Genomic DNA, 25,630 nt, shown 5'->3' on the forward strand with positions numbered 1-25,630 from the left:
ACATCTGCAAGCACAGCGGCAAAGGCTGGACAAATATCATTTCTCTCTCCTTTTGTTTTAATATGTAAAAAATGCTATATACAGCATCCTATGTTTTTAAGTGGACATTATACAGTGCCATATTTTTTTCTAATAAAACAATGGCCAGTTTGGGTTGCAGTTTGTATGCATGTTTTTATTTTAAACAAGCATAATAAGCTATGTCTGGCCCTTGCGCTGATTGAGTTTGACACCTGTTATAGGGCATGCAATTTAAATGCATTGAACTTCACTTACAGTAAAAATCATGTTTTTCATCAAATTGGATGATATTTAGATGAAACCAGTTCATAATATTTATTTATTTAATTAGGCAAGTCATTTAAGAACAAATTCTTATTTACAATGACGGCCTACCCCGTCCAAACCCTAACCCGCACGACGCTGGGCCAATTGTGCACCGCCCTATGGGACTCCCAATAACGGCCGGTTGTGATACAGCCTGGAATATAACCATGGTCTGTGGTGACGCCTCTAACACTGAGATGCAGTGCATTAGACCGCAGCGCCACTCACTATAGAATACTAGGTTGACCCAAGTATGAAAAATGACTGCAGCTGGTAAATTGAGAAAGTTGATCATAAAGTTACTAGTCCCCTCCCCAATCCCCTCCTCAAACGCCGGAAATGTTAAAAACCAATGGTAGCATCATATAATCGTAACTAATATAATTCTGGAACGCATTAAAACCATCATCACATGTGCGCGTCATGCGGTTTTATTTACAACCCATAAAATAGCATGAGTGGCGCAAGGCACTGCATTGCTGTGCCACTAGAGATCTTGGGTTCGAGTCCTAACTGTCGCAGACGGCGCACAATTGGCACAGCTTTGTCCGGGTTAGTGGAGGGCTTGGCCGGGAGGGATATCCTTGTCCCATCGCGCACTAGCGACACCTGTTGTGGACCGGGCGCAGTGCACGCTGACACGTTCCAGGTGTACGGTGTTTCCTCCTCCGGCTGGCTTCCGGGTTAAGTGGGCATCGTGTCAAGAAGAAGCAGCGCGGTTGTGGACTGTAACTACCAATTGGATGAAGGGGTTAAAAAAAGAAGATAGTTACCAGCATTTTTCAGCCTTTTCATTCGTGTTGTGACTTTTAGCTAGCAAGCTAATTTACTTACCAGCATGGGCGAAAAAGCACACTGTGTTTTGACTGGATGCCATAGTGTTAATTTAATGGTACACTATTTTAGAAGAATGAACACATCCGACATCAGTGGCTGTTTTTTCTCTTCGGGTGGACAAGCTACACCGAAAATTAGGATTATGTATGTGAGTACTGTGCGCATTTCGAGCGAAATTCCTTTATCAATTGGGGAGAACATCCGATGGGTCTTGCCAGGAAACTAATCCTGAAGACGGCTGCAGTACCATCATTGACACTTCCCACCAGCATATGTGAAAAAGTGCAAAGTACGATTGACTTAATATTGGTGTCTGATAAATCTAAAATATCGCAGATTGTAGTAATAATATATGGTATCAGTGATCATTTTATTACATTTTGCACAAGGATTTTTAAATATATATTTAAGTGTCACAAAACCATCAGAATCAGAGGACTCAACAAATACTGTGTTGAAAAGTTTAGGGAGGAAGAGGGTAAAATTGACTGGTCACCTGTGCTAGATAGTGCAGCAGTAGACAGTGCCTGAGAAGTCTTTTAAATGTAGATTCCTTGATGTGGTGAATGTGACGGCTTCGATTAGATGGGTCAGGATAAAGCAGAGATCTAGCCCTTGGTTTAATCATGAGATTCTAAAATCTATCTAAGCAAGGAATAAGGCCTTTAAAAAATGTAAGAACTCTAAAGAGCAGCATGATTTGCTCCTATATAAACGTCACATAAATGAAGCATGGAGCAGGATGGATGAAGCTAAGGGTGGTTTCTTTGCTGAGAAAATAATTGACACCCATAATGACCCTTAAAAGCTTTGGAAATCATTTAAGGAACTAGGCTTAGTAGTACTACCAAAAACAAACTACACAGCATTGGATTGAACGTCAAGGGGGAAATGGTATATGAAAAAGCAGAGGTTGCCAATGAATTCAACTCTATTTTCTTTAAATTACTTCTGTTGCCAGCAAGCTGGTTAGCAAGCTGCCCACAAGTTCTGGTTTGTATGGAAGCAACCAAGTGAATAAGTATTATGTAAAGTTAGGGGTTCAGCCAAACACTTTCTTTTGCAAAGGTAGCAGCAGCCAAAATAGTCCGTATGCTGGCAGAGTTTAAATGCTCCCAAGCCACAGGCCTGGATAATATTACTGCAAGGTTTCTTATAGATTCTGCTGAGCAAATTGGCCCTCATATATATCGTATATCGTTAATCTCTCTTGAACAAGGCACCTTTCCCAGGGACATGAAACAAGCTAAAGTTATACCTCTGTATAAGTAGGGGATAAAGTCTGACCCTTAGAATTATAGGCCTGTATCTATCCTCTGTGTAACATCAAAGATCCTGGAGAGAGTTGTACATGAGCAAATGTATGAATATGATTTTCAGTCGGGTTTTAGAAAAACATACTCCACTGATTGTCTACTTTACGTGACTGACTTCAGCAGGAAAGAGATTGATGATGGAAATCTGTGGAATGGTACTGCATGACCTACAGCAGGCCTTTGATACAGTTAACCACTGTCTCCTAATCTCCAAATTGGAAGCACTGGGGTTAAGCAGTATCCCTCTAGGCTGGGTAAAGTCCTATTTATCAGGAAGGGAGCAAGTAATAGAGGTAATGGTTCACTGTCTCAGGCAAAACCAATGAGTTGTGGTGTTCCGGAGGGGAGCATGCTTGGGCCTTTGCTGTTTTTATTGTATATTAATGATATGAAAGATGCTTGTTCTTGCCGTATTTTTCTTTATGCGGCTGACTCTACACTTCTGGTGTCTCACAAAAGTAAAACTATGTTGGAGAGCATACTTAGCACAGAGCTTACTACCATTAGCAAATGGCTTGGAGATAATAAGCTATCTCTGCACTTATAGAAAACTGAAGCAATTACAGTGCCTTGCGAAAGTATTCGGCCCCCTTGAACTTTGCGACCTTTTGCCACATTTCAGGCTTCAAACATAAAGATATAAAACTGTATTTTTTTGTGAAGAATCAACAACAAGTGGGACACAATCATGAAGTGGAACGACATTTATTGGATATTTCAAACTTTTTTAACAAATCAAAAACTGAAAAATTAGGCGTGCAAAATTATTCAGCCCCCTTAAGTTAATACTTTGTAGCGCCACCTTTTGCTGCGATTACAGCTGTAAGTCGCTTGGGGTATGTCTCTATCAGTTTTGCACATCGAGAGACTGAAATCTTTTCCCATTCCTCCTTGCAAAACAGCTCGAGCTCAGTGAGGTTGGATGGAGAGCATTTGTGAACAGCAGTTTTCAGTTCTTTCCACAGATTCTCGATTGGATTCAGGTCTGGACTTAGAATGGCAAAGTAAAACACCTGGATATGTTTATTTTTGAACCATTCCATTGTAGATTTTGCTTTATGTTTTGGATCATTGTCTTGTTGGAAGACAAATCTCCGTCCCAGTCTCAGGTCTTTTGCAGACTCCATCAGGTTCTTCCAGAATGGTCCTGTATTTGGCTCCATCCATCTTCCCATCAATTTGAACCATCTTCCCTGTCCCTGCTGAAGAAAAGCAGGCCCAAACCATGATGCTGCCACCACCATGTTTGACAGTGGGGATGGTGTGTTCAGCTGTGTTGCTTTTACGCCAAACATAACGTTTTGCATTGTTGCCAAAAAGTTCAATTTTGGTTTCATCTGACCAGAGCACTTTCTTCCACATGTTTGGTGTGTCTCCCAGGTGGCTTGTGGCAAACTTTAAACAACACTTTTTATGGATATCTTTAAGAAATGGCTTTCTTCTTGCCACTCTTCCATAAAGGCCAGATTTGTGCAATATACGACTGATTGTTGTCCTATGGACAGAGTCTCCCACCTCAGCTGTAGATCTCTGCAGTTCATCCAGAGTGATCATGGGCCTCTTGGCTGCATCTCCGATCAGTCTTCTCCTTGTATAAGCTGAAAGTTTAGAGGGACGGCCAGGTCTTGGTAGATTTGCAGTGGTCTGATACTCCTTCCATTTCAATATTATCGCTTGCACAGTGCTCCTTGGGATGTTTAAAGCTTGGGAAATCTTTTTGTATCCAAATCCGGCTTTAAACTTCTTCACAACAGTATCTCGGACCTGCCTGGGTTGTTCCTTGTTCTTCATGATGCTCTCTGCGCTTTTAACGGACCTCTGAGACTATCACAGTGCAGGTGCATTTATACGGAGACTTGATTACACACAGGTGGATTGTATTTAGTTTTTAATTTGTTAAAAAAGTTTGGAATATCCAATAAATGTCGTTCCACTTCATGATTGTGTCCCACTTGTTGTTGATTCTTCACAAAAAAATACAGTTTTATATCTTTATGTTTGAAGCCTGAAATGTGGCAAAAGGTCGCAAAGTTCAAGGGGGCCGAATACTTTCGCAAGGCACTGTATTTTTGGATCCAGACCTAAATTGTGTAGTTTGTCTGAAATCAGAGTGGAGTTAGGGAGTGAGGTGTTGACTACTAAAACCTCTAACTACTTGGGATGTATCCTTGATGGAAGCTTGGGAGGTGTGACCATGGCCAATAAGGTGCTAGGGAAGGTTAACCTCTCTAGGGTACGTGGGACGGTAGCGTCCCACCTGTCAACAGCCAGTGAAACTGCAGGGCGCCAAATTCAAAAGAACAGAAATCCCATAATTAAAATTCCTCGTGTATTTTACACCATTTTAAAGATACATTTGTTGTAAATCCAGCCACAGTTTCCGATTTCAAAAAGGCTTTACGACAAAAGCAAACCGAACGATTATGTTAGGTCAGAGCCATGTCAAACGATGTATATCTAATAATAATAATATATAAGATATATTATCTTCAATGTTCCAACCGGAGAATTCCTTTGTCTTCAGAAATGCAATGGAATGCAGGTCGCTCTCATGTGAACGTGCGAGACTGAGCTCGTGGCTGCTGGCAGACCTCTGACTCATTCCCCTCTCATTCTCCCCCACATCAGAGTAGAAGCATCAAACAAGGTTCTAAAGACTGTTGACATCTAGTGGAAGCCTTAGGAAGTGCAACATGACCCCATAGACACTGTTTTCGATAGGGCAAGAGTCGAAAAACTACAAACCTCAGATTTCCCACTTCCTGGTTGGATTTTTTCTCTGGTTTTTGCCTGCCATATGAGTTCTGTTATACTCACAGACATCATTCAAACCGTTTTAGAAACTTCAGAGTGTTATCTATCCAAATCTACTAATTATATACATATTCTATTTATGGCAGAGTAGAAGGCAGTTTAATTTGGGCACGCTTTTCATCCAAAATTCCCAACGCTGCCCCCTACCCTAGAGAAGTTAATACCAGGACTAAGTTTTTGGCTAGAAAGTCCAAGCTGCTTGATAAGGACTCCATGAGGACTCTCTGTAAGTGATAGCTACTGCCCCCATTCAATGCCATTTGACTATACTAGTACTTCCTGGTTTGGGGGCTTATCTAAACGTATGAAGGGGAAGCTCCAGATAGCCCAGAATAAGCTGAATATGGTAGTATTGAAGGTGAGTCCATATACTCATATAGGCAGGAGCTGCTTCCAGGAACTAAACTGGCTGCCTGTTGAGGCTAGGATGTCCCAGATTAGACTAGGTTTGGTTTACAGGAGTATTTATGGTCCTGCGCCCAGATTTCTAAGTGATTACTTTCCCCGTGTTAGGGATGCACACAATCACTGCATCAGATCAAACAATGCCACTTAAAATAATGTTTACATACCCTACATTACTCATCTCATATGTATATGTATATACTGTACTCTAAATCATCTACTGCATCTTGCCATCTTTACGTAATACATGTATCACTAGCCACTTTAAACTATGCCACTTTTATAAAAAAATAAAGGGAACACTAAAATAACACATCCTAGATCTGAATGAATGAAATATTCTTATTAAATACTTTTTTCTTTACATAGTTGAATGTGCTGACAACAAAATCACACAAATTATCAATGGAAATCAAATTTATCAACCCATGGAGGTCTGGATTTGGAGTCACACTCAAAATTAAAGTGGAAAACCACACTACAGGCTGATCCAACTTTGATGTAATGTCCTTAAAACAAGTCAAAATGAGGCTCAGTAGTGTGTGTGGCCTCCACGTGCCTGTATGACCTCCCTAAAATGCCTGGGCATGCTCCTGATGAGGTGGCGGATGGTCTCCTGAGGGATCTCCTCCCAGACTTGGACTAAAGCATCCGCCAACTCCTGGACAGTCTGTGGTGCAACGTGGCATTGGTGGATGGAGCGAGACATGATATCCCAGATGTACTCAATTGGATTCAGGTCGGGGGAACGGGTGGGCCAGTCCATAGCATCAATGCCTTCCTCTTGCAGGAACTGCTGACACACTCCAGCCACATGAGGTCTAGCATTGTCTTGCATTAGGAGGAACCCAGGGCCAACCGCACCAGCATATGGTCTCACAAGGGGTCTGAGGATCTCATCTCGGTACCTATTGGCAGTCAGGCTACCTCTGGCGAACACATGGAGGGCTGGGCGTCCCAAAGAAATGCCACTCCACACCATGACTGACCCACCGCCAAACCGGTCATGCTGGAGGATGTTGCAGGCAGCAGAATCTTCTCCACGGCGTCTCCAGACTCTGTCACGTCTGTCACATGTGCTCAGTGTGAACCTGCTTTCATCTGTGAAGAGCATAGGGCGCCAGTGGCGAATTTGCCAATCTTGGTGTTCTCTGGCAAATGCCAAACGTCCTGCACGGTGTTGGGCTGTAAGCACAACCCCTACCTGTGGACGTCGGGCCCTGATACCACCCTCATGGAGTCTGTTTTTGACCGTTTGAGCAGACACATGCACATTTGTGGCCTGCTGGAGGTAATTTTGCAGGGCTCTGGCAGTGCTCCTCCTGCTCCTCTTTGCACAAAGGCGGAGGTAGCGGTCCTGCTGCTGGGTTGTTGCCCTCCTACGGCCTCCTCCACGTCTCCTGATGTACTGGCCTGTCTCCTGGTAGCGCCTCCATGGTCTGGACACTATGCCTACAGACACAGCAAACCTTCTTGCCACAGCTCGCATTGATGTGTCATCCTGGATGAGCTGCACTGCCTGAGCCACTTGTGTGGGTTGTAGACTCCGTCTCATGCTACCACTAGAGTGAAAGCACCGCCAGCATTCAAAAGTGACCAAAATATCAGCCAGGAAGCATAGGAACTGAGAAGTGATCTGTGGTCACCACCTGCAGAACCACTCCTTTATTGGGGGTGTCTTGCTAATTGCCTATAATTTCCACCTGTTGTCTATTCCATTTGCACAACAGCATGTGAAATGTATTGTCAATCAGTGTTGCTTCCTAAGTGCACAGTTTGATTTCACAGAAGTGTGATTGACTTGGAGTTACATTGTGTTGTTTAAGTGTTCCCTTTATTTTTTTGAGCAGTGTATTTACATACCCTACATTACTCATCTCATATGTATATACTGTACTCGATACCATCTACTGCATCTTGCCTATGCCGTTCTGTACCATCACTCATTCATATATCTTTATCCCTTTACACTTGTGTGTGTGTGTGTGTGTGTGTGTGTGTGTGTATAAGGTAGTAGTTGTGGAATTGTTAGATTACTCGTTGGTTATTACTGCATTGTCGGAACTAGAAGCACAATCATTTTTCTACACTCGCATTAACATCTGCTAACCATGTGTATGTGACAAATAAAATTTGATTTGAGATCAAGTGTTGCTGATGTGTGCTTATACAGGTTCAGGAGTAATGCAGAGAAAGGTACTTTCTTGTATACTGGAGCCTCAGAATGGAATGAGTTGCTTCTGCCCATAAAAACAACGTTCCTCTCTGGGCAGCTTTAAAAATAAAGTAAAAATATGTTTGATCTCTTCTGTGCCCATATGAATAACCCCTATGATGTAACTGGAATGATGAGAGAGATGTTCTTCTGTTTTTGTTTTATTATTTCACTGCCATACTGTGTTCCATCTTGTCTAGCCATCTTGTCTCAAGAGGACCACAATGGAAATAAGTCCCAGACTTTATTGTGTGTTATCCTCGATGATTTTATTCATGTGCATGCATGTATGGCTTTTTCAAGTTTTATGTGTGCTTGTTTTTTAAAATGGTTGAATTATTAAACTAAACTAAAAAAGTGGATCTTGCAAGCGCTGATCATAATAAGTATCAGTTTGATGAGTCTGACACTGTGGCTGTTTTCACTTCTGAACGCTATATTTTCTGTAACACACCTGATAGTCATTATGTTTTTTGTTCATCCATCCCTAAAGGACTGCGTGGTCAAGCTGACGTCTGCATTGGCCATGCAGTATTTATCTTGATACGGACACTGCAGAAGTCACGGCATTCATAGTTTTTGCTCTTCGTGGAGCAGCGCAGAGCAGTTGTCAAGGAAGTGAGTTTGTTTGTACAGGACCTCCCACCCCCACCTATCGTCAACCAATCATGTCAATGCGGAGCTATACGGAGCCCTCCGCATTGTTACAACATTTGGGAGGCGCATAGCGATGCGGCAGAATTCTGCCTTTGCATGCTTCTGGAGGATCCGCAATTGCGTCACACCCTCCATACAAAGCCTTCCACCGCATTTTAGAATCAACCATAAGTTGGCTCGAAGCATCCTAGGTCGAACTGCCAGCACACAGCTGACACGAAGTAATGTCGTCCGCAAAAGGAGGTGCGGTGTGTATTGTACTTGAAATTTACCCCTGACAATCATATTCTGCCATTGTGTGGGTTGTTGTCTTACAGTTGATTTTAGCATGTGTCATTGGGGCTAATCATGATGATTTTGGGGAACCACAATGATTAATTTTGTCTTCCCACTATCATCAAGCTGTTTCGATAGACAATTTAGAAAATGTAACATCTACTCTGTCTGCACAGTTTCCCAGGCAACCACCGGCAGCAAAAATGCTGTGATACAAAATCTGCTTTCCCTTTGGGATATGCTGTGAAGCCTGTGAAGACAGACCAAAGGGGGATTTGCTGTGAAGACAGACACAACACACTGTAAGTCGTAGTTGTTCATTTCAAATCAATTGAGCATTTCAGGCACACAACTTCCAAATACAAACAATGACAATTTTCACAAAAAAAGTGCACAACCAAATATTGCATATTTCAAATTGAGTACTTCAAAAACAGCTGAAAACTTTGCATAGAATGAGTAGATCCCTACATCAACGAATTGATAACATCATATCTCAGAACAGTAAATAAAAGGAAATTATATTCACTACCCATTTAACACACATTTCCCATTTCCCTTCCCACATTTCCCATGCTTTCAAAAACATTACAGGCAATGGGGATGACTGAAACAAAAGTGGGTGACTGAAGCCTGCTTGATTGAAGCGGGGTTTATGGGTCCCTCTCCTCTCCCACTCCCTCCCCATCAATCTCTGTAGTTGGTTGCATTTCCTAAAGCTTAAGTAATTCACGTGATATCCCATTTTGTCACTTTTTATATATATTTTTTGCATTTGGATGGGAAATTAATTTGACAAATTGTATGAATCAATGGAGTCCTGCACAGTGTAGGCCGGGTCAGGTGCCTATATTAGGCTTACTGCTCCAATATATATTTTTTATGTCATGTTTCATTGTTATTTCTCAATATTTTGACTATGCTGGCCTATTTTTAAATGATCAAATACATGTCTGATCAATACATACAATTCTGAACATAGTCATAATGCCAATGCAGAGTCACCAATCATGGGCCATGATGATGTTATGTCCTCATCAGAGCTGTCCAAGCACACGCGAAGACAGCGTAACAGACAGAAGTGGAAAAAAAACTAAGTCGCTGCAAAGAGCCAAGTTTGTTCATCAATCACAGTTTTATTTGTCACGTGTTATAAACGAGAACTTCACTCTTCAACTCTCATCTTATCCCTTATCTATGTTAATAGACTTGATTTGTGGATAAATCCCAAGCTTGTCCATGCTTAAAGGCAAATGTATTAATCTAATGTAATATAAGGCAAGTTAAGAAACATCTGTATGAAACATCTGTAGTCTTTTTTTCATAAAACAAGCGTAATGTAAACGGTGATTAAAATGGGCGATCTGAACTTAAAATTGGAGAATGCTCTAGCGTTATGATTAGAAAACATTTTGTAGGAAAACCCTCATGCTTTTCCATCATGATATAAAACAAGACAATATTTTGAACGTTGTGATAATCTCTGTTTAAACAGTGCATTGCATTTTGTCCTAAAATATGTTCTGGGTCAAAGAAGATCATTTATTTTCTGAGGAATGTTAGGTGTGTGGTGGGAAGCTTAACAATAGTTATGTTTTATGAAGAGTTTTGACGGCTTGAATGTTTTTTTTTGTCTATGGTCCTCTCTGAGCGCTGTAAGCAAGCTGGAATCACAAATAACCATCTTGATCCCAAACATATAAAACAGTTAGCAGATAAAAGTTCAGCATGCCATGGCCACTCATTATTTGCTGAGGAAGTGGTCGTGTAGTCTATGAAGACTATAGACTCTGTTCTGCAGCAGGGTCTTCCTGTTCTGTGTTGTTTGGGCCTGTGGTCAGGTTTGTATTTGAGAAGCAGGCTGAGAGGCAAAGCCAAACAACACTGTCTGAACAAAATAGAGGCAAACTTGTCCTTGTGCCTTCCACCCCCTTTGTCACTGTGAAGACACACACACACACGGCAGTTCAGTCTTCAGTGTCAATGACTACAGCATAATGGCCTTTAAGGTATTGAGTCAAGTCCAAATTGGCAAATATAAAGAGAGGTGACAGAAGCCTGTAAGATCTTAAATGTAACTAGACTTGCAGTTATATAGTGCCCCCTTCTGGACAAAACATGATGAGGGATGGTGCACTAGAAGAATCACAATACTATTGCATTTGGTAAAATCAACAGTATCTCTTACTGCTTTCCTTTTCATAGGAGTTACCGTATTTCGCCTGTACATTTTTTTTGTCAATGTTTATATTACCCCCTTTACAAACAGACCCATTTTTACCACATTCTCATCTACAGTGCCTTGCGAAAGTATTCGGCCCCCTTGAACTTTGCGACCTTTTGCCACATTTCAGGCTTCAAACATAAAGATATAAAACTGTATTTTTTTGTGAAGAATCAACAACAAGTGGGACACAATCATGAAGTGGAACGACATTTTATTGGATGTTTCAAACTTTTTTAACAAATAAAAACTGAAAAATTGGGCGTGCAAAATTATTCAGCCCCCTTAAGTTAATACTTTGTAGCGCCACCTTTTGCTGCGATTACAGCTGTAAGTCGCTTGGTATGTCTCTATCAGTTTTGCACTTCGAGAGACTGAAATGTTTTCCCATTCCTCCTTGCAAAACAGCTCGAGCTCAGTGAGGTTGGATGGAGAGCATTTGTGAACAGCAGTTTTCAGTTCTTTCCACAGATTCTCGATTGGATTCAGGTCTGGACTTTGACTTGGCCATTCTAACACCTGGATATGTTTATTTTTTAACCATTCCATTGTAGATTTTGCTTTATGTTTTGGATCATTGTCTTGTTGGAAGACAAATCTCCGTCCCAGTCTCAGGTCTTTTGCAGACTCCATCAGGTTCTTCCAGAATGGTCCTGTATTTGGCTCCATCCATCTTCCCATCAATTTTAACTATCTTCCCTGTCTCTGCTGAAGAAAAGCAGGCCCAAACCATGATGCTGCCACCACCATGTTTGACAGTGGGGATGGTGTGTTCAGGGTGTTGCTTTTACGCCAAACATAACGTTTTGCATTGTTGCCAAAAAGTTCAATTTTGGTTTCATCTGACTAGAGCACCTTCTTCCACATGTTTGGTGTGTCTCCCAGGTGGCTTGTGGCAAACTTTAAACAACACTTTTTATGGATATCTTTAAGAAATGGCTTTCTTCTTGCCACTCTTCCATAAAGGCCAGATTTGTGCAATATACGACTGATTGTTGTCCTATGGACAGAGTCTTCCACCTCAGCTGTAGATCTCTGCAGTTCATCCAGAGTGATCATGGGCCTCTTGGCTGCATCTCTGATCAGTCTTCTCCTTGTATGAGCTGAAAGTTTAGAGGGACGGCCAGGTCTTGGTAGATTTGCAGTGGTCTGATACTCCTTCCATTTCAATATTATCGTTTGCACAGTGCTCCTTGGGATGTTTAAAGCTTGGGAAATCTTTTGTATCCAAATCCGGCTTTAAACTTCTTCACAACAGTATCTCGGACCTGCCTGGGTTGTTCCTTGTTCTTCATGATGCTCTCTGCGCTTTTAACGGACCTCTGAGACTATCACAGTGCAGGTGCATTTATACGGAGACTTGATTACACACAGGTGGATTGTATTTATCATCATTAGTCATTTAGGTCAACATTGGATCATTCAGAGATCCTCACTGAACTTCTGGAGAGAGTTTGCTGCACTGAAAGTAAAGGGGCTGAATAATTTTGCACGCCCAATTTTTCAGTTTTTGATTTGTTAAAAAAGTTTGAAATATCCAATAAATGTCGTTCCACTTCATGATTGTGTCCCACTTGTTGTTGATTCTTCACAAAAAAATACAGTTTTATATCTATATGTTTGAAGCCTGAAATGTGGCAAAAGGTCGCAAAGTTCAAGGGGGCCGAATACTTTCGCAAGGCACTGTACATACACCTTTTATACCTGCCGTGCACATGCCGGGGACGAGTGGTAGTAGTGGTGGGCGTCTGTTTTAATAAATCCATTGAGAATATACACAATTAAAAATAAATCCATTATTATTAAAATCAACATAAGACTAACACAATTTGGAGTTTGCCAAAAGGCACCTAAAGGACTCTCAGACCTTGAGAAACAAGATTCTCTGGTCTGATGAAACCAAGATTGAACTCTTTGACCTGAATGCCAAGCATCACGTCTGGAGGCAATCTGGCACCATCCCTACGGTGAAGTATGGTGGTGGCAGCATCATGCTGTGGGAATGTTTTTCAGAGGCAGGGACTGGAAGACTAGTCAGAATTGAGGGAAAGATGAAAGGCGCAAAGTACAGAGAGATCCTTGATGAAAACCTGCTCAGGACCTCAGACTGGGACTAAGGTTCACATTCCAACAGGACAATGACCCTAAACACACACTGTCAAGACAATGCAGGAGTGGTTTCGGGTCAAGTCTCTGTTTCCATTGATCATTTTTGGAGAGACCTGAAAATAGCTGTGCAGTATCACTCCCCATCCAAGCTGACAGAGCTTGAGAGGATCTGCAGAAAAGAATGGGAGAAACTCCCCAAATACAGTTGTGCAAAGCTTGTAGCATCATACCCAATTAGACTTGAGGCTGTAATTGCTGCCAAAAGTGCATCAACAAAGTACTGAGTAAAGGGTCTGAATACTTATGTAAATGTAATAGTTTTTAAAATGTTGTATACATTTGCAAATATTTCTAAAAACCTGTTTTTAATTTATCATTATGTGGTATTGTGTGTAGATTGAGGATTCTTTAAAAAAATGTTTTAATCCATTTTAGAATAAGGCTGTAATGTTACAAAATGTGAAAAGTCAATGGGTCTGAATACTTTTCAAAGGCACTGTAGGCCTATATATCAATCTTGAACAGGATGATCTATATTGGATGCAATTTGAATGGAATTGATGGAGAGAAAGACAGAGTGGTCACTTGTGCACTGATTTAAAGCAACGATATAGTGTTTTGAAACTCTGCAGCTGTAATAAAATAAAATAAATCTTTACAATGAAAAAAAAACAAGGTGATCCCCAAAAGCCTGATGGAGATGTCTATATTAGACATGCATTCAATCTCTTACTGTAGCATAGGCTATGTTGCAGTAAATGTAGGTCTACCTGTCACAATAAAAAAAAGTTACCATGAGATGATAGGTCTACATACTGCGATGGGCTGTTGGTCCCCACCCTGGGCGTTGATGCTTCATCATGCAGTGACCAGAAAGATGGCCGTAGAGAATCCAGATTTAGACATCGCAAATAATTTAACAGTTCAATTTCACATCATGCTGTTCATAAAACTAATTTATTATAATGTACCGGTTTCTCGCAGTTATTTATCCTGGGAAGAGGGAGTGGTTTTGGGTGGTGAATCTTGGTAACCGGGTTCCTGCCATTCAACCCTCTACATTGTTTTTAAAAGGTATCTGTGACCAACAGATGCATATCTTTATTCCCAGTCATGTGTCCCAGTAATTAGGGCCTAATTATAATGTTTTAATTGATTGATTTCCTTAAAGTTCATAACTCAGTAAAATCTTTGTAATTGTTGCATGTTGCATTTATATTTTTGTTCAGTGTAGATGTGGTGTGGATATTAAAAGATAAAACCTACACTAGATAACCAGGCTACCAACATCCATATTGCATCCAAGTCACCCGTTCCACAGATTTTTTAAATGGACTTTGAACAAGATACTGCATTATCTATAGGGCTATCTTTGTCTGATTAATAGGCCTAGTAAGATAAATGTCAATGACTACAAGAATATCATTACCTTTCCACTATGCAGCAGAACTCTAGTTACCCACTCAACCTGGACTCAGAGCATTTTGTATTATTCTGTAAGTAAATCCAAGACCCTCCATTTAGTATGTTACATTTGATATGGTTACATAAGACAGATGGTTTATTAAGGCAAAAATGAAAGTAGGTGGTTAGTCGGGATGGGGATGGGGGTTGCGAATTCAAATCTCATCACAGACAACTTTAGCAACTTTTCAACTACTTGCTACTTTGCATGTTAGCTAACCCTTCCCCTAACCCTTTTAAACCTAACTCCTAAACTTAACCCCTAGCCTAGCTAACGTTAGCAAGCTAGCTGGAATTCATAACATATAATACGTTTTGATAATTTGTAACGTATTATACATTTTGCAAATTCATAACATATTGTACGTTTGGAAATTCGTACCATATTATACGAATTGTAATATATCATACGAAATGTTTATTTTATTAATTTATTTTACCTTTATTTTACCAGATATGTTGACTGAGAACACACTCATTTACAGCAACAACCTGGGGAATAGTTACGGGGGGGTGAATGAGCCAATTGGAAGCTGGGGATGATTAGGTGGCCATAATTGTATGAGGACCAGATTAGGGATTTAGCCAGGACACCGAGGTTGACACCCCTACTCTTACGATAAGTGCCATAGGACCTTTAGTGACCACAGAGAGTCAGGACACGCTTTTAATGTCCCATCCAAAAGACGGTACCCTACACCGGGCAATGTCCCCAATGACTGCCCTGGGGCATTGGATGTACAGTGAATTCAGAAAGTATTCAGACCCCTTGACTTTTCCCACATTTTGTTAAGTTACAGCCTTATTCTAAAATGTATTAAATTGTTTTTCCCTCATCAATCTAAGCACAATACCCAATCATGACAAAGCAAATATCACCTTCACATAAGTATTCAGACCCTTTACTCAGTACTTTGTTGGCAGCGATTACAGCCTCCAATCTTCTTGGGTATGACGCTACAAGCTTGGAACACCTGTATTTGGGGAGTTTCTCCCATTCATCTCTGCAGATCCTCTCAATCTCTGTCAGGTTGGATGGGGGAGCGTCGCTGCACAGCTATTTTCAGGTCTCTCCAGAGATGTTCGATCGGGTTCAAGACCTGGCTCTGGCTGATTCACTCAATGATATTCAGAGACTTGTCCTGAAGCAACTCATGCATTGTCTTGTCTGTGTGCTTAGGTTCGTTGTCCTGTTGAAAGGTGAACCGTAGTCACAGTCTGAGGTCCTGAGCTCTCTGAAGCAGGTTTTCACCAAGGATCTCTCTGTACTTTGCTCCTTTCATCTTTCCCTCAATACTGACTAATCTCTCATTCCCTGCCGCTGTAAGACATCCCCACAGGATGATGCTGCCACCACCATGCTTCACCGTAGGGATGGTGCCAGGTTTCCTCCAGACGTGATGCTTGGCATTCAGGCCAAAGAGTTCAATCTTGGTTTCATCAGACCTGAGAATCTTGTTTCTTATGGACTAAGAGTCCTTTAGGTGCCTTTTTGCAAACTCTAAGCGGGCTGTGATGTGCCTTACTGAGGAGTGGCTTCTGTCTGGCCACTCTACCATAAATTCCTGATAGGTGGAGTGCTGCAGAGATGGGAGACCCTTCCAGAAGGAAAACCATCTCCACAGACGAACTCTGGAGCTGTGTCAGAGTGACCATTGGGTTCTTGGTCACCTCCCTGACCAAGGCCCTTCTACCCCAATTGCTCCGTTTGGCTGGGCGGCCAGCTCTAGGAAGAGTCTTGATGGTTCCAAATTCTTCCATTTAAGAATGATGGAGGCCACTGTGTTATTGGGGACCTTCAATGCTAAAGAAAAATGGTACCCTTTCCCAGATCTGTGCCTCGACACAATCCTGTCTCGGAGCTCTATGGACAATTCCATCGACATCATGGCTTGGTTTTTGCTCTAAAGTGCAGTGTCAACTGTGGGACTTTATATAGACAGGTGTGTGCCTTTCCAAATCATGTCCAATCAATTGAATTTACCACAGGTGGACTCCAATCAAGTTGTAGAAACATCTCAAGGATGATCAATGGAAACCGGATGCACCGGAGCTCAATTTCGAGTCTCATAGCAAAGGGTCTGAATACTTATGTAAATAAGGTTTCTTTTTTTACATTTGCAAACATTTCTAAAAACCTGCTTCTGCTTTGTCATTATGGGGTATTGTGTGTAGATTGATGAAGAATACAATTAATTTAATCCATTTTAGAATAAGGCTGTAATGTAACAAAATGTGGAAAAAGTCAAGTGATCTGAATACTTCCCGAATGCACTGTATCTATATTTTTTAGACCAGAGTAAAGAGTCCATACTGCTGACCCTCCACCACTTCCCGCAGCATATGGTCTCCCATCCAAGGACCAACCCTGCTTTGCTGCAGAGGCAAGCCAGCAGTGGGATATAGGGTGGTGAACTGCTGCCTAAAATAGAAAATGGGAGATCCACAAATTAATACATCCCATATGAAACGTAACATACCATACTAAATGGAGTGTATCGGATTTAAGTATAGAATAATACGAAATGCTCTGAGACCAGCTCGATACACTCTACACTCAGTGGGCCTAAACAGTTTTCCAGTTGTCCAACCATTTTATGCAAGTAAAGTACATGTCGGTTAAAAAAAATGTCACGCCCGGCCTGATGGAAACGGAACATTTATCGGTAAACTTTCCAAATGTCGACAAAACAAGATACTATAATCAAGGTGGGATATTTTTGTGTCGGTAAAATCAATTACGCGAGAAATGCCGGTGGTAATGGTATTAGGCCCAAATATTTCTATATCATATCGAAGTAAACTTGGAGCCACGCGATGATGTTGTGTGGTCCTACGAGTCGGGAAAACATGCAGTTTATTAGGATGCATATTAATTTATGATTTTACAATATTCGCATTCCAATTGGATTGAAACCTAGCTCGTGATTGCAATAATAGATACATGATTAGTCGGTAATTACAATGCCATTTATAAAATATGGAATGTTTAACTTTTTTTTTAAATATTCAAATTAAGGTACATTTGCAGATAATTAATATTTAACTCGCAAGGTTGATGACCTGGCTAAAAGTTAATTGAAAGCGCAACGTCTAGGTTAACTTCAAAAGCTAAATAGCGTGCTACTACGCCATGGACTTCACGGGAATTGAATAATAAACAACAAAAATAAATGTCTGAATAAATGACAGAAAATTGTCTGAGTTAGAGATCCATCCGGAGTCCATTCGTGGTAACACCGTGGCTATGTCTACGATACGGTGGCAGTGGCACAGAGTGAACTTAAGTTTGCTTTATAAATGCTGTGGTATTTATTCAAAACCATTCACGTTTTGTGGCACTCACTTACTGTGAAGAGTCCCATCGAAAGCCTCACTAGTTATCCAAAAAAGACTGCTTCTTCTGAAATAATCGCGGCCATGGTGGCTTTCAACTGGTCCCTATGTCAAATCAGTACTTGCAACAATAACCGTGGAAATGCTTGTGTAACGTAGTAGACTGGCCACACACATACTTACTTATTATTAAGGAAGTTTCTTATAAAAAAAAATATTCATAAATATTATCCTGCCAACCACTATATGAAGACGTTTTTAAAAAACAATTTAAAATTGTACCTTTTTGTAATGACCACCCAGAAACAGTGTTGCATATTTTTGGCATTGTTTTCATGTAAGGAATCTGGCAGACATCAGTAGATTTGTAATTGAACACATTTATGAAGATTGTACACTATTATGGAGATGTGCTGCTTGGATTCTTAACTTATGATAAAATTGTTTCAACTTATTTCTATGTAATTCATTTAATTATTATTTTGGCCAAATTCCATATTCACAAATGTACATTTACAAACAAAACACCACATTTTATTACCTTAAATTATACTATATTTTAAGACAAATACTCTGCCAACAAGACAAATACTCTGCCAACAAAAAAGCTGTTAGTATTATAACTGTGTGTATTGATTTGTCGTTAATAAAAATGTATAAAAATGAAATGAACATTTTTTTAAATAACAAACAACAAAAAAAAATAACAAAAACGTAGTAGACTGCTGTCTGTTTTGATGTTCAGTGCTATTCGGGATTCTAAACCCTAACCATAACCCTTTACCTAACCTTAACAGTTTAAATAGTTAACTTCAATGGGGTATAGCATGGACCCTGTCTGAATAGGGTTAGGCTGTTGTGGGGTAAATCTTTCTTTCAGTCATATGATATCATCCAAGGAATGATAGGAATTGCTTTGAATGTGTGCATGCATTTAAACATTTGAACATTTATAATATATAGGCTATATACTTATTTTGCTGATGCTTTGTGGGGTTTTTTCTATTCTATTCAAAGTTATAAGATTAAAGTCAAAGTGGGAGATTATCCAACTTGTTTATTGACGTAGCCAAGATCTAAGCTAATGGTTCTACAGTAAGCCGGTCATGGGACCATTTAAGTGTTTACAATCTTGTTAATGTCTCACCATCTGAATGAAAATAATGAAACAATGAGGTCATTTCACCATTAGTCAAATGGCCCATTTGGTCAAACTGTTTATCATTACTCATTTACTCTCTGATCATTGCATGGTATGTGTCAGAAGTATTTAAATCCTGACAACAAACAAACTTAATGGACTCAAAGAATAGCCTACATGAGGCTGTTATGCAATAGAAACTACAGTGCCTTGCGAAAGTATTTGGCCCCCTTGAACTTTGCGACCTTTTGCCACATTTCAGGCTTCAAACATAAAGATATAAAACTGTATTTTTTTGTGAAGAATCAACAACAAGTGGGACACAATCATGAAGTGGAACGACATTTATTGGATATTTCAAACTTTTTTAACAAATCAAAAACTGAAAAATTGGGCGTGCAAAATTATTCAGCCCCTTTACTTTCAGTGCAGCAAACTCTCTCCAGAAGTTCAGTGAGGATCTCTGAATGATCCAATGTTGACCTAAATGACTAATGATGATAAATACAATCCACCTGTGTGTAATCAAGTCTCCGTATAAATGCACCTGCACTGTGATAGTCTCAGAGGTCCGTTAAAAGCGCAGAGAGCATCATGAAGATCAAGGAACACACTAGGCAGGTCCGAGATACTGTTGTGAAGAAGTTTAAAGCCGGATTTGGATACGAAAAGATTTCCCAAGCTTTAAACATCCCAAGGAGCACTGTGCAAGCGATAATATTGAAATGGAAGGAGTATCAGACCACTGCAAATCTACCAAGACCTGGCCGTCCCTCTAAACTTTCAGCTCATACAAGGAGAAGACTGATCAGAGATGCAGCCAAGAGGCCCATGATCACTCTGGATGAACTGCAGAGATCTACAGCTGAGGTGGGAGACTCTGTCCATAGGACAACAATCAGTCGTATATTGCACAAATCTGCCCTTTATGGAAGAGTGGCAAGAAGAAAGCTATTTCTTAAAGATATCCATAAAAAGTGTTGTTTAAAGTTTGCCACAAGCCACCTGGGAGACACACCAAACATGTGGAAGAAGGTGCTCTGGTCAGATGAAACCAAAATTGAACTTTTTGGCAACAATGCAAAACGTTATGTTTGGCATAAAAGCAACACAGCTCATCACCCTGAACACACCATCACCACTGTCAAACATGGTGGTGGCAGCATCATGGTTTGGGCCTGCTTTTCTTCAGCAGGGACAGGGAAGATGGTTAAAATTGATGGGAAGATGGATGGAGCCAAATACAGGACCATTCTGGAAGAAAACCTGATGGAGTATGCAAAAGACCTGAGACTGGGACGGAGATTTGTCTTCCAACAAGACAATGATCCAAAACATAAAGCAAAATCTACAATGGAATGGTTCAAAAATAAACATATCCAGGTGTTAGAATAGCCAAGTCAAAGTCCAGAACTGAATCCAATCGAGAATCTGTGGAAAGAACTGAAAACTGCTGTTCACAAATGCTCTCCATCCAACCTCACTGAGCTCGAGCTGTTTTGCAAGGAGGAATGGGAAAACATTTCAGTCTCTCGATGTGCAAAACTGATAGAGACATACCCCAAGCGACTTACAGCTGTAATCGCAGCAAAAGGTGGCGCTACAAAGTATTAACTTAAGGGGGCTGAATAATTTTGCACGCCCAATTTTTCAGTTTTTGATTTGTTAAAAAAGTTTGAAATATCCAATAAATGTCGTTCCACTTCATGATTGTGTCCCACTTGTTGTCGATTCTTCACAAAAAAAATACAGTTTTATATCTTTATGTTTGAAGCCTGAAATGTGGCAAAAAGGTCGCAGGGGGCCGAATACTTTCGCAAGGCACTGTATGTATATGTATGTGCTATGCATTGAACATCATATGATATATTCTGTTATGTGAAAATGCAAATGATATATATAGACTATATATGTTTTGAGGTGGACAATGCTGATTTTGCAAGGGGCTTGAAGGACAAAAATCCATGCATAATGTGTGATAGGATTAGGATAACCCCCAGAATGAATTGCTGTCGGGTACTGTACATTGGCCGAAAGAATGGAACTCTTGTGAGCCGTCCCAAAACATGGAGACACCGATCCTGATTGTCCAGATAAGGAATGAAAAGACACAATCTCACCGGCCAATATGAAAAGTGAGATAATTGTTGTTTATTGCATCTGATTACTTATTATTAATATATACCGACCGGTAAGAGATAAAATGCCAAAATAATTATTTCAGGGGCAATGGGTGCCATTGAGGTGAAACTGTCCTCTGGCTCAGTCTTTCCCATAGGCTATGAAGAAACCAGCAAGTCTGGACAAGTCAAACTCAGTGATGAGCTTGTTACCTACTATTAGTGGGTACAACCCCTGGCCTTTCCCTGTAATGGGCCTATACATCAATGATTGATGAGGCAGCATGTTGATAATTGTCCTATTAATTACCAAACAATTAAACATCCATGTTTTTCTTATTTTGATAGCTTGTATCTGTGTTGTATTTGAAAAGAAAACAGCAGTTGTGAAAAAGGTGTCATTCATGAATGGCATTGTGCATTTCACAAAGAAGCCATGTGAGTTAATATTTCTTCATGCTAATTTTGTAAATGTTTGGGTAATTAAAATGCTCCATTGTGGTTGACATAGCCATTAGCAAAGGACTTTCAGCGACTCCCCCGTAATCATTTTCAACATGCGCCGTTGAAATAATCCAAAATTGTTGTCTTGTTTTTATAAGCCCTTCTGTAATTTTATGACGCTTAATAATGGATATACTTGTACATCTATCTATTCCTGTTCACATATTGATTTGTGGTAGTGCAACAAAAAAAAATGCACTAAGCTCATACAAATTCCCTTCTCACTGCACACAAACCACTGGTCGATAAACACATACCAAAACACAAGTTATTGAATTGCTGGAAAAACAAATGTTAATGAATGCAAACAAACCATGAATTTGCACTGCAAAAAACAAAGCATTTATAATAGTTTGTTGACACAATGCCAAACACTAACGTTCATAAGGCACCTTGAAAATGCAGTAAATCAACTACACATTTGCTACACACAAGTAAGCATTTGTTACAGTTATACGGCACCTTGAGACAAAACGTTAAACTCGTCATACATGTCCGATTTCATTCAGTAATGTATTTTATGTCTGATTCTTGTGTGCCAATGACCTTGCATGTGATGTGGATTATGTCGCTAGGGGTGGATGGGAGAGGGCCATTAGTCCAAAGTCCATTCAGATCTTAACCTCAGCAAATCAAAGACACCCCCCCCCACCCCCCCTCCAACACAAATTTACATCACCTCAAACTGTCACCAGAAAAATCACACTACATCATCAGCACTTTATTTGAGGCGGAGGGTACTAGAGTCTTGTGATCTGTATAAAATGGGCAGTCAGTACATTTGGGAGACAGAGCCCTTACAGACACCAACAGATTCTTACACATCTTAAAAAGCGTCAGCCAAAAAGTATGTGGAAGAACACCAGCACTGGTAAGGAGAGGTCACTGGATGGCACAGAATATCGTTTGGATATCAGATCTGTATTTTTTTTAGCAAGCCAGGTGAATCATAGATGATAATTGTTGTCATTTTGGGGGGGAAATGGAACCAAGTGGCTTCATTTTTATTCTTTAAAGCTGAACATTTGCTTTTGTAAAACATTGGATGTTTGTGGGTGAAAAATCTAAGGAACTTTACAGATTTTTGACTTAACACGTTTTTTTTCTAAGTGTATCTAGAACCTAAAAGGGTTCTGCGGTTGTCCCATAGGAAAGACCTTTAAAGAACCCTCCAGGTAGAATGGTTTTGGTTCCACATAGAACCCTTTCTATAGAGGGTTCTACATGGATTCTCCTATGGGGACAGCCGAAAAACCATTTTAGAACTTAGAGTGTATGGGGTTTGTTTGCCACTTGTAATGCTGCAAAGTGATAGGCAATAATGTGTACAGTATGTGGCTCTCTTTGCTGGAGACAACCTCACTACATGATAAGACCCCACCCCCACCATCTCTGTCCTGCCATGGCTCCTGTCTCCCTCATATCTGACCTGTTTTCCCCTCAGATGACCCTAGACAGGTGGCAGTCACTGGAGCCTTGTCCCGGAGTACCAACCGCAGAAAGAGGACCAGCTTCACCAAAGAGCACGTGGCACTTCTCCGTGTCACATTTGAGACAGACCCTTACCCTGGCATCAGCCTGAGAGAGAGCCTGTCTCAGAGCACAGGCCTACCTGAATCTCGCATCCAGGTAAGCAGCTAAACACACACACACACACAAGGCTGTAGAATAAGGCTGTAACGTAACAAAATGTTGAGAAAGTCAAGGGGTTTGAATACTTCCTGAATGCACTGTATGCAGCATGTACACACACACACAAGTGTAATTGGGGTTGTTTACATTACAGCGTCTCTGTGTTCAAATGTGGCCAGCATAGGTGCTGCTGATACTAGTATCAGGGTTTCTGTTTATCTTTTAAATCACTAAGATGATGTAAGCGGTTTTTATCTGTGGTATTGTTTGGTCTGACTGACTGACTGTACTACACTTATTGTAAACAGAGCAGACAACAGCAAGATAAGCCCCAACACTCATAATATTCTACAGGTGTTTGTTTGTTTGTGAAATTATTAGCATGGGCACAAAGCAGATAATAATAATCTTAGTCATTAGAGTCAACTAACTGCAACACAGTATCTGTTTGCTTCGGATGTACATTCTAACTGCTATGTAATAACACAATTGTTTTGTCATCTCTCTCCAGGTGTGGTTCCAGAACAGGAGGGCTCGGACTATGAAGTATAAGGGAGCTAAGGCCGTGTGGCAGTCTGACTCTGGCTTCCACTCCCCTGGTGGGTTCACCCCTGTCCAGGACACAGTTTCTCAGCACCGCACCATGGGGACAGGGGCTACCCAGCCTGACCTGGCCCCTCTGTCCACCTCCCCCTGCCTGCCCCCTGCCTACCCCATCCAGTTGAAGGAGGAGTTGGATGACTTTTTCTATGGATGCTGCCCTTCACCCTACACTGGAGTGGAGGAGACTGGCCACTACAACTCCCTGTTTGAACTGAAGCAAGCCAGGGTGCTGGGATACAGTGCCAGCCCACCACTGAATAGCCCCAGGCACCAGATGGTTCCAGGAGCCTGGCCCCAGGCGGGTGATCAGATGTCCCCAGTGCAGTCCACGTGGAGCCCCTTTCCTCTGGAGGTAAGGAAAAGCAGCGCAGGCTCCAGCCAGGCCTTCCTTTACCATAGCTCAGCTGAGCAGCAGCCCCTCTACAGCAACCCCCAGGAAGCCTATGGAGGCCCCATTACCCAGACCCAGGCCCCAGTCACCCCGGATTCCGGCTGCTGGGAGGTTGGACAAGAGAACACCCCTACGATGAAAGGCCAAGGTTCCCAGTTGTATGGCTCCTGGAGCATGGATATGTCTACCCCAGAATACCCAGAGCTCCCTGTCCTGTCCCTACAGGATATCCTGAGGGAGCTGGATGAAGAGTGCTGGGAGGGAAATAGCCTGAACAGCTACCCCAATGAGGATAATCTGGTTAACTGTTGAAAACTTTTTTTTGTGGAAAAACAAGAGGGTTTTACTGTATATCCTGTGTTGCTGGAATGTCAACTATGGACTACATGTTGACAAATGTTCTCAGAGAGAGAGAGAGAGAGGGGATCATCTTTAGGAATTCTACAACAATCATATTAATTCACCCTCATGAACTTCATTTTACATTATCTATATATCTATATATCTATTTATTCATCTTTTGTTCTCTGTACTTAAATTCTAAATACATTTTTATTAAAACAGAGTTTACATTTGTTTGTTTTATTCTGAAGAACTTTTTCTGAAGAACTCATTGCATTACAACAGCTTTGATCAGTGGAGAACTGAACTGACACCTTTGATTTCAGAGGAAGTAATATAATATATTGCTGATTTATAAAGTATTATGCCATAATGAAGGGTATTTCAAACAGGTCAAAGAGCCTAAGTAGGGCTTCAAGATGTTATGAGTAAGCCTTGAATTTACATTTCTTTACACTCATTTGCATTCGTCATGCATGTGATCAGTTGTCACTCATGCACAGCGTAAAGAAACACATCCACTAAGACGGTGGTTGTGAGTCACAGATTCATAGTATGCGAATCCGAGTAGCTGGTCATTGTAGGCCTACTGTATCAGTTATAATGCTCTTTCTGACCATAACTCTTAAGTTGTCCATACAAGCCGCTTTGTGAAGTGCCACATTGTTCTTGTGTCAAGTGTCCCGAGTGGCACAGTGGTCTAAGTCACTGCATCTCAGTGCAAGAGGTGTCACTCCAGTACATCGCTCGAATCCAGGCTGCATCCGGCCGTGATTGGGAGTCCCATAGGGCAACACACAATTGGCCCAGCGTCGTCCGGGTTTGGCCGGGGTAGGCCGTTATTGTAAATAGGAATTTGTTCTTCACTGACTTGCCTAGTTACATTTTTAAAAAGAGTCACTGGTGGTCAATGATAC

General features: G+C 41.0%; 1 protein-coding gene across 1 annotated transcript; it reads left to right on the top strand.

Moving 5' to 3' along the window:
- Positions 1–1,320: 1,320 nt before the first annotated feature.
- Positions 1,321–24,936, top strand: LOC110532561 (homeobox protein OTX1 B). Its single transcript, XM_036982824.1, has 3 exons — positions 1,321–1,453; positions 23,190–23,374; positions 23,889–24,936. Exons 1-3 carry the CDS (start codon positions 1,369–1,371, stop codon positions 24,681–24,683), a joined length of 1,065 nt encoding a protein of 354 aa, XP_036838719.1. The 5' UTR covers positions 1,321–1,368; the 3' UTR covers positions 24,684–24,936.
- Positions 24,937–25,630: the final 694 nt, after the last annotated feature.

The sequence above is a fragment of the Oncorhynchus mykiss genome, chromosome 1 (assembly GCF_013265735.2).
Source record: "Oncorhynchus mykiss isolate Arlee chromosome 1, USDA_OmykA_1.1, whole genome shotgun sequence".
NCBI classification, from domain to species: Eukaryota; Metazoa; Chordata; class Actinopteri; order Salmoniformes; family Salmonidae; genus Oncorhynchus; species Oncorhynchus mykiss.

Bases quoted from the DNA above. Each gene is read 5' to 3' on its own strand.
- LOC110532561 (XM_036982824.1), top strand. From the start codon at position 1,369: ATGGGTCTTGCCAGGAAACTAATCCTGAAGACGGCTGCAGTACCATCA. The intron at 1,454-23,189 runs GTACGATTGACT...TTTTCCCCTCAG, and splicing joins CATATGTGAAAAAGTGCAAA to ATGACCCTAGACAGGTGGCA. The intron at 23,375-23,888 runs GTAAGCAGCTAA...ATCTCTCTCCAG, and splicing joins TACCTGAATCTCGCATCCAG to GTGTGGTTCCAGAACAGGAG.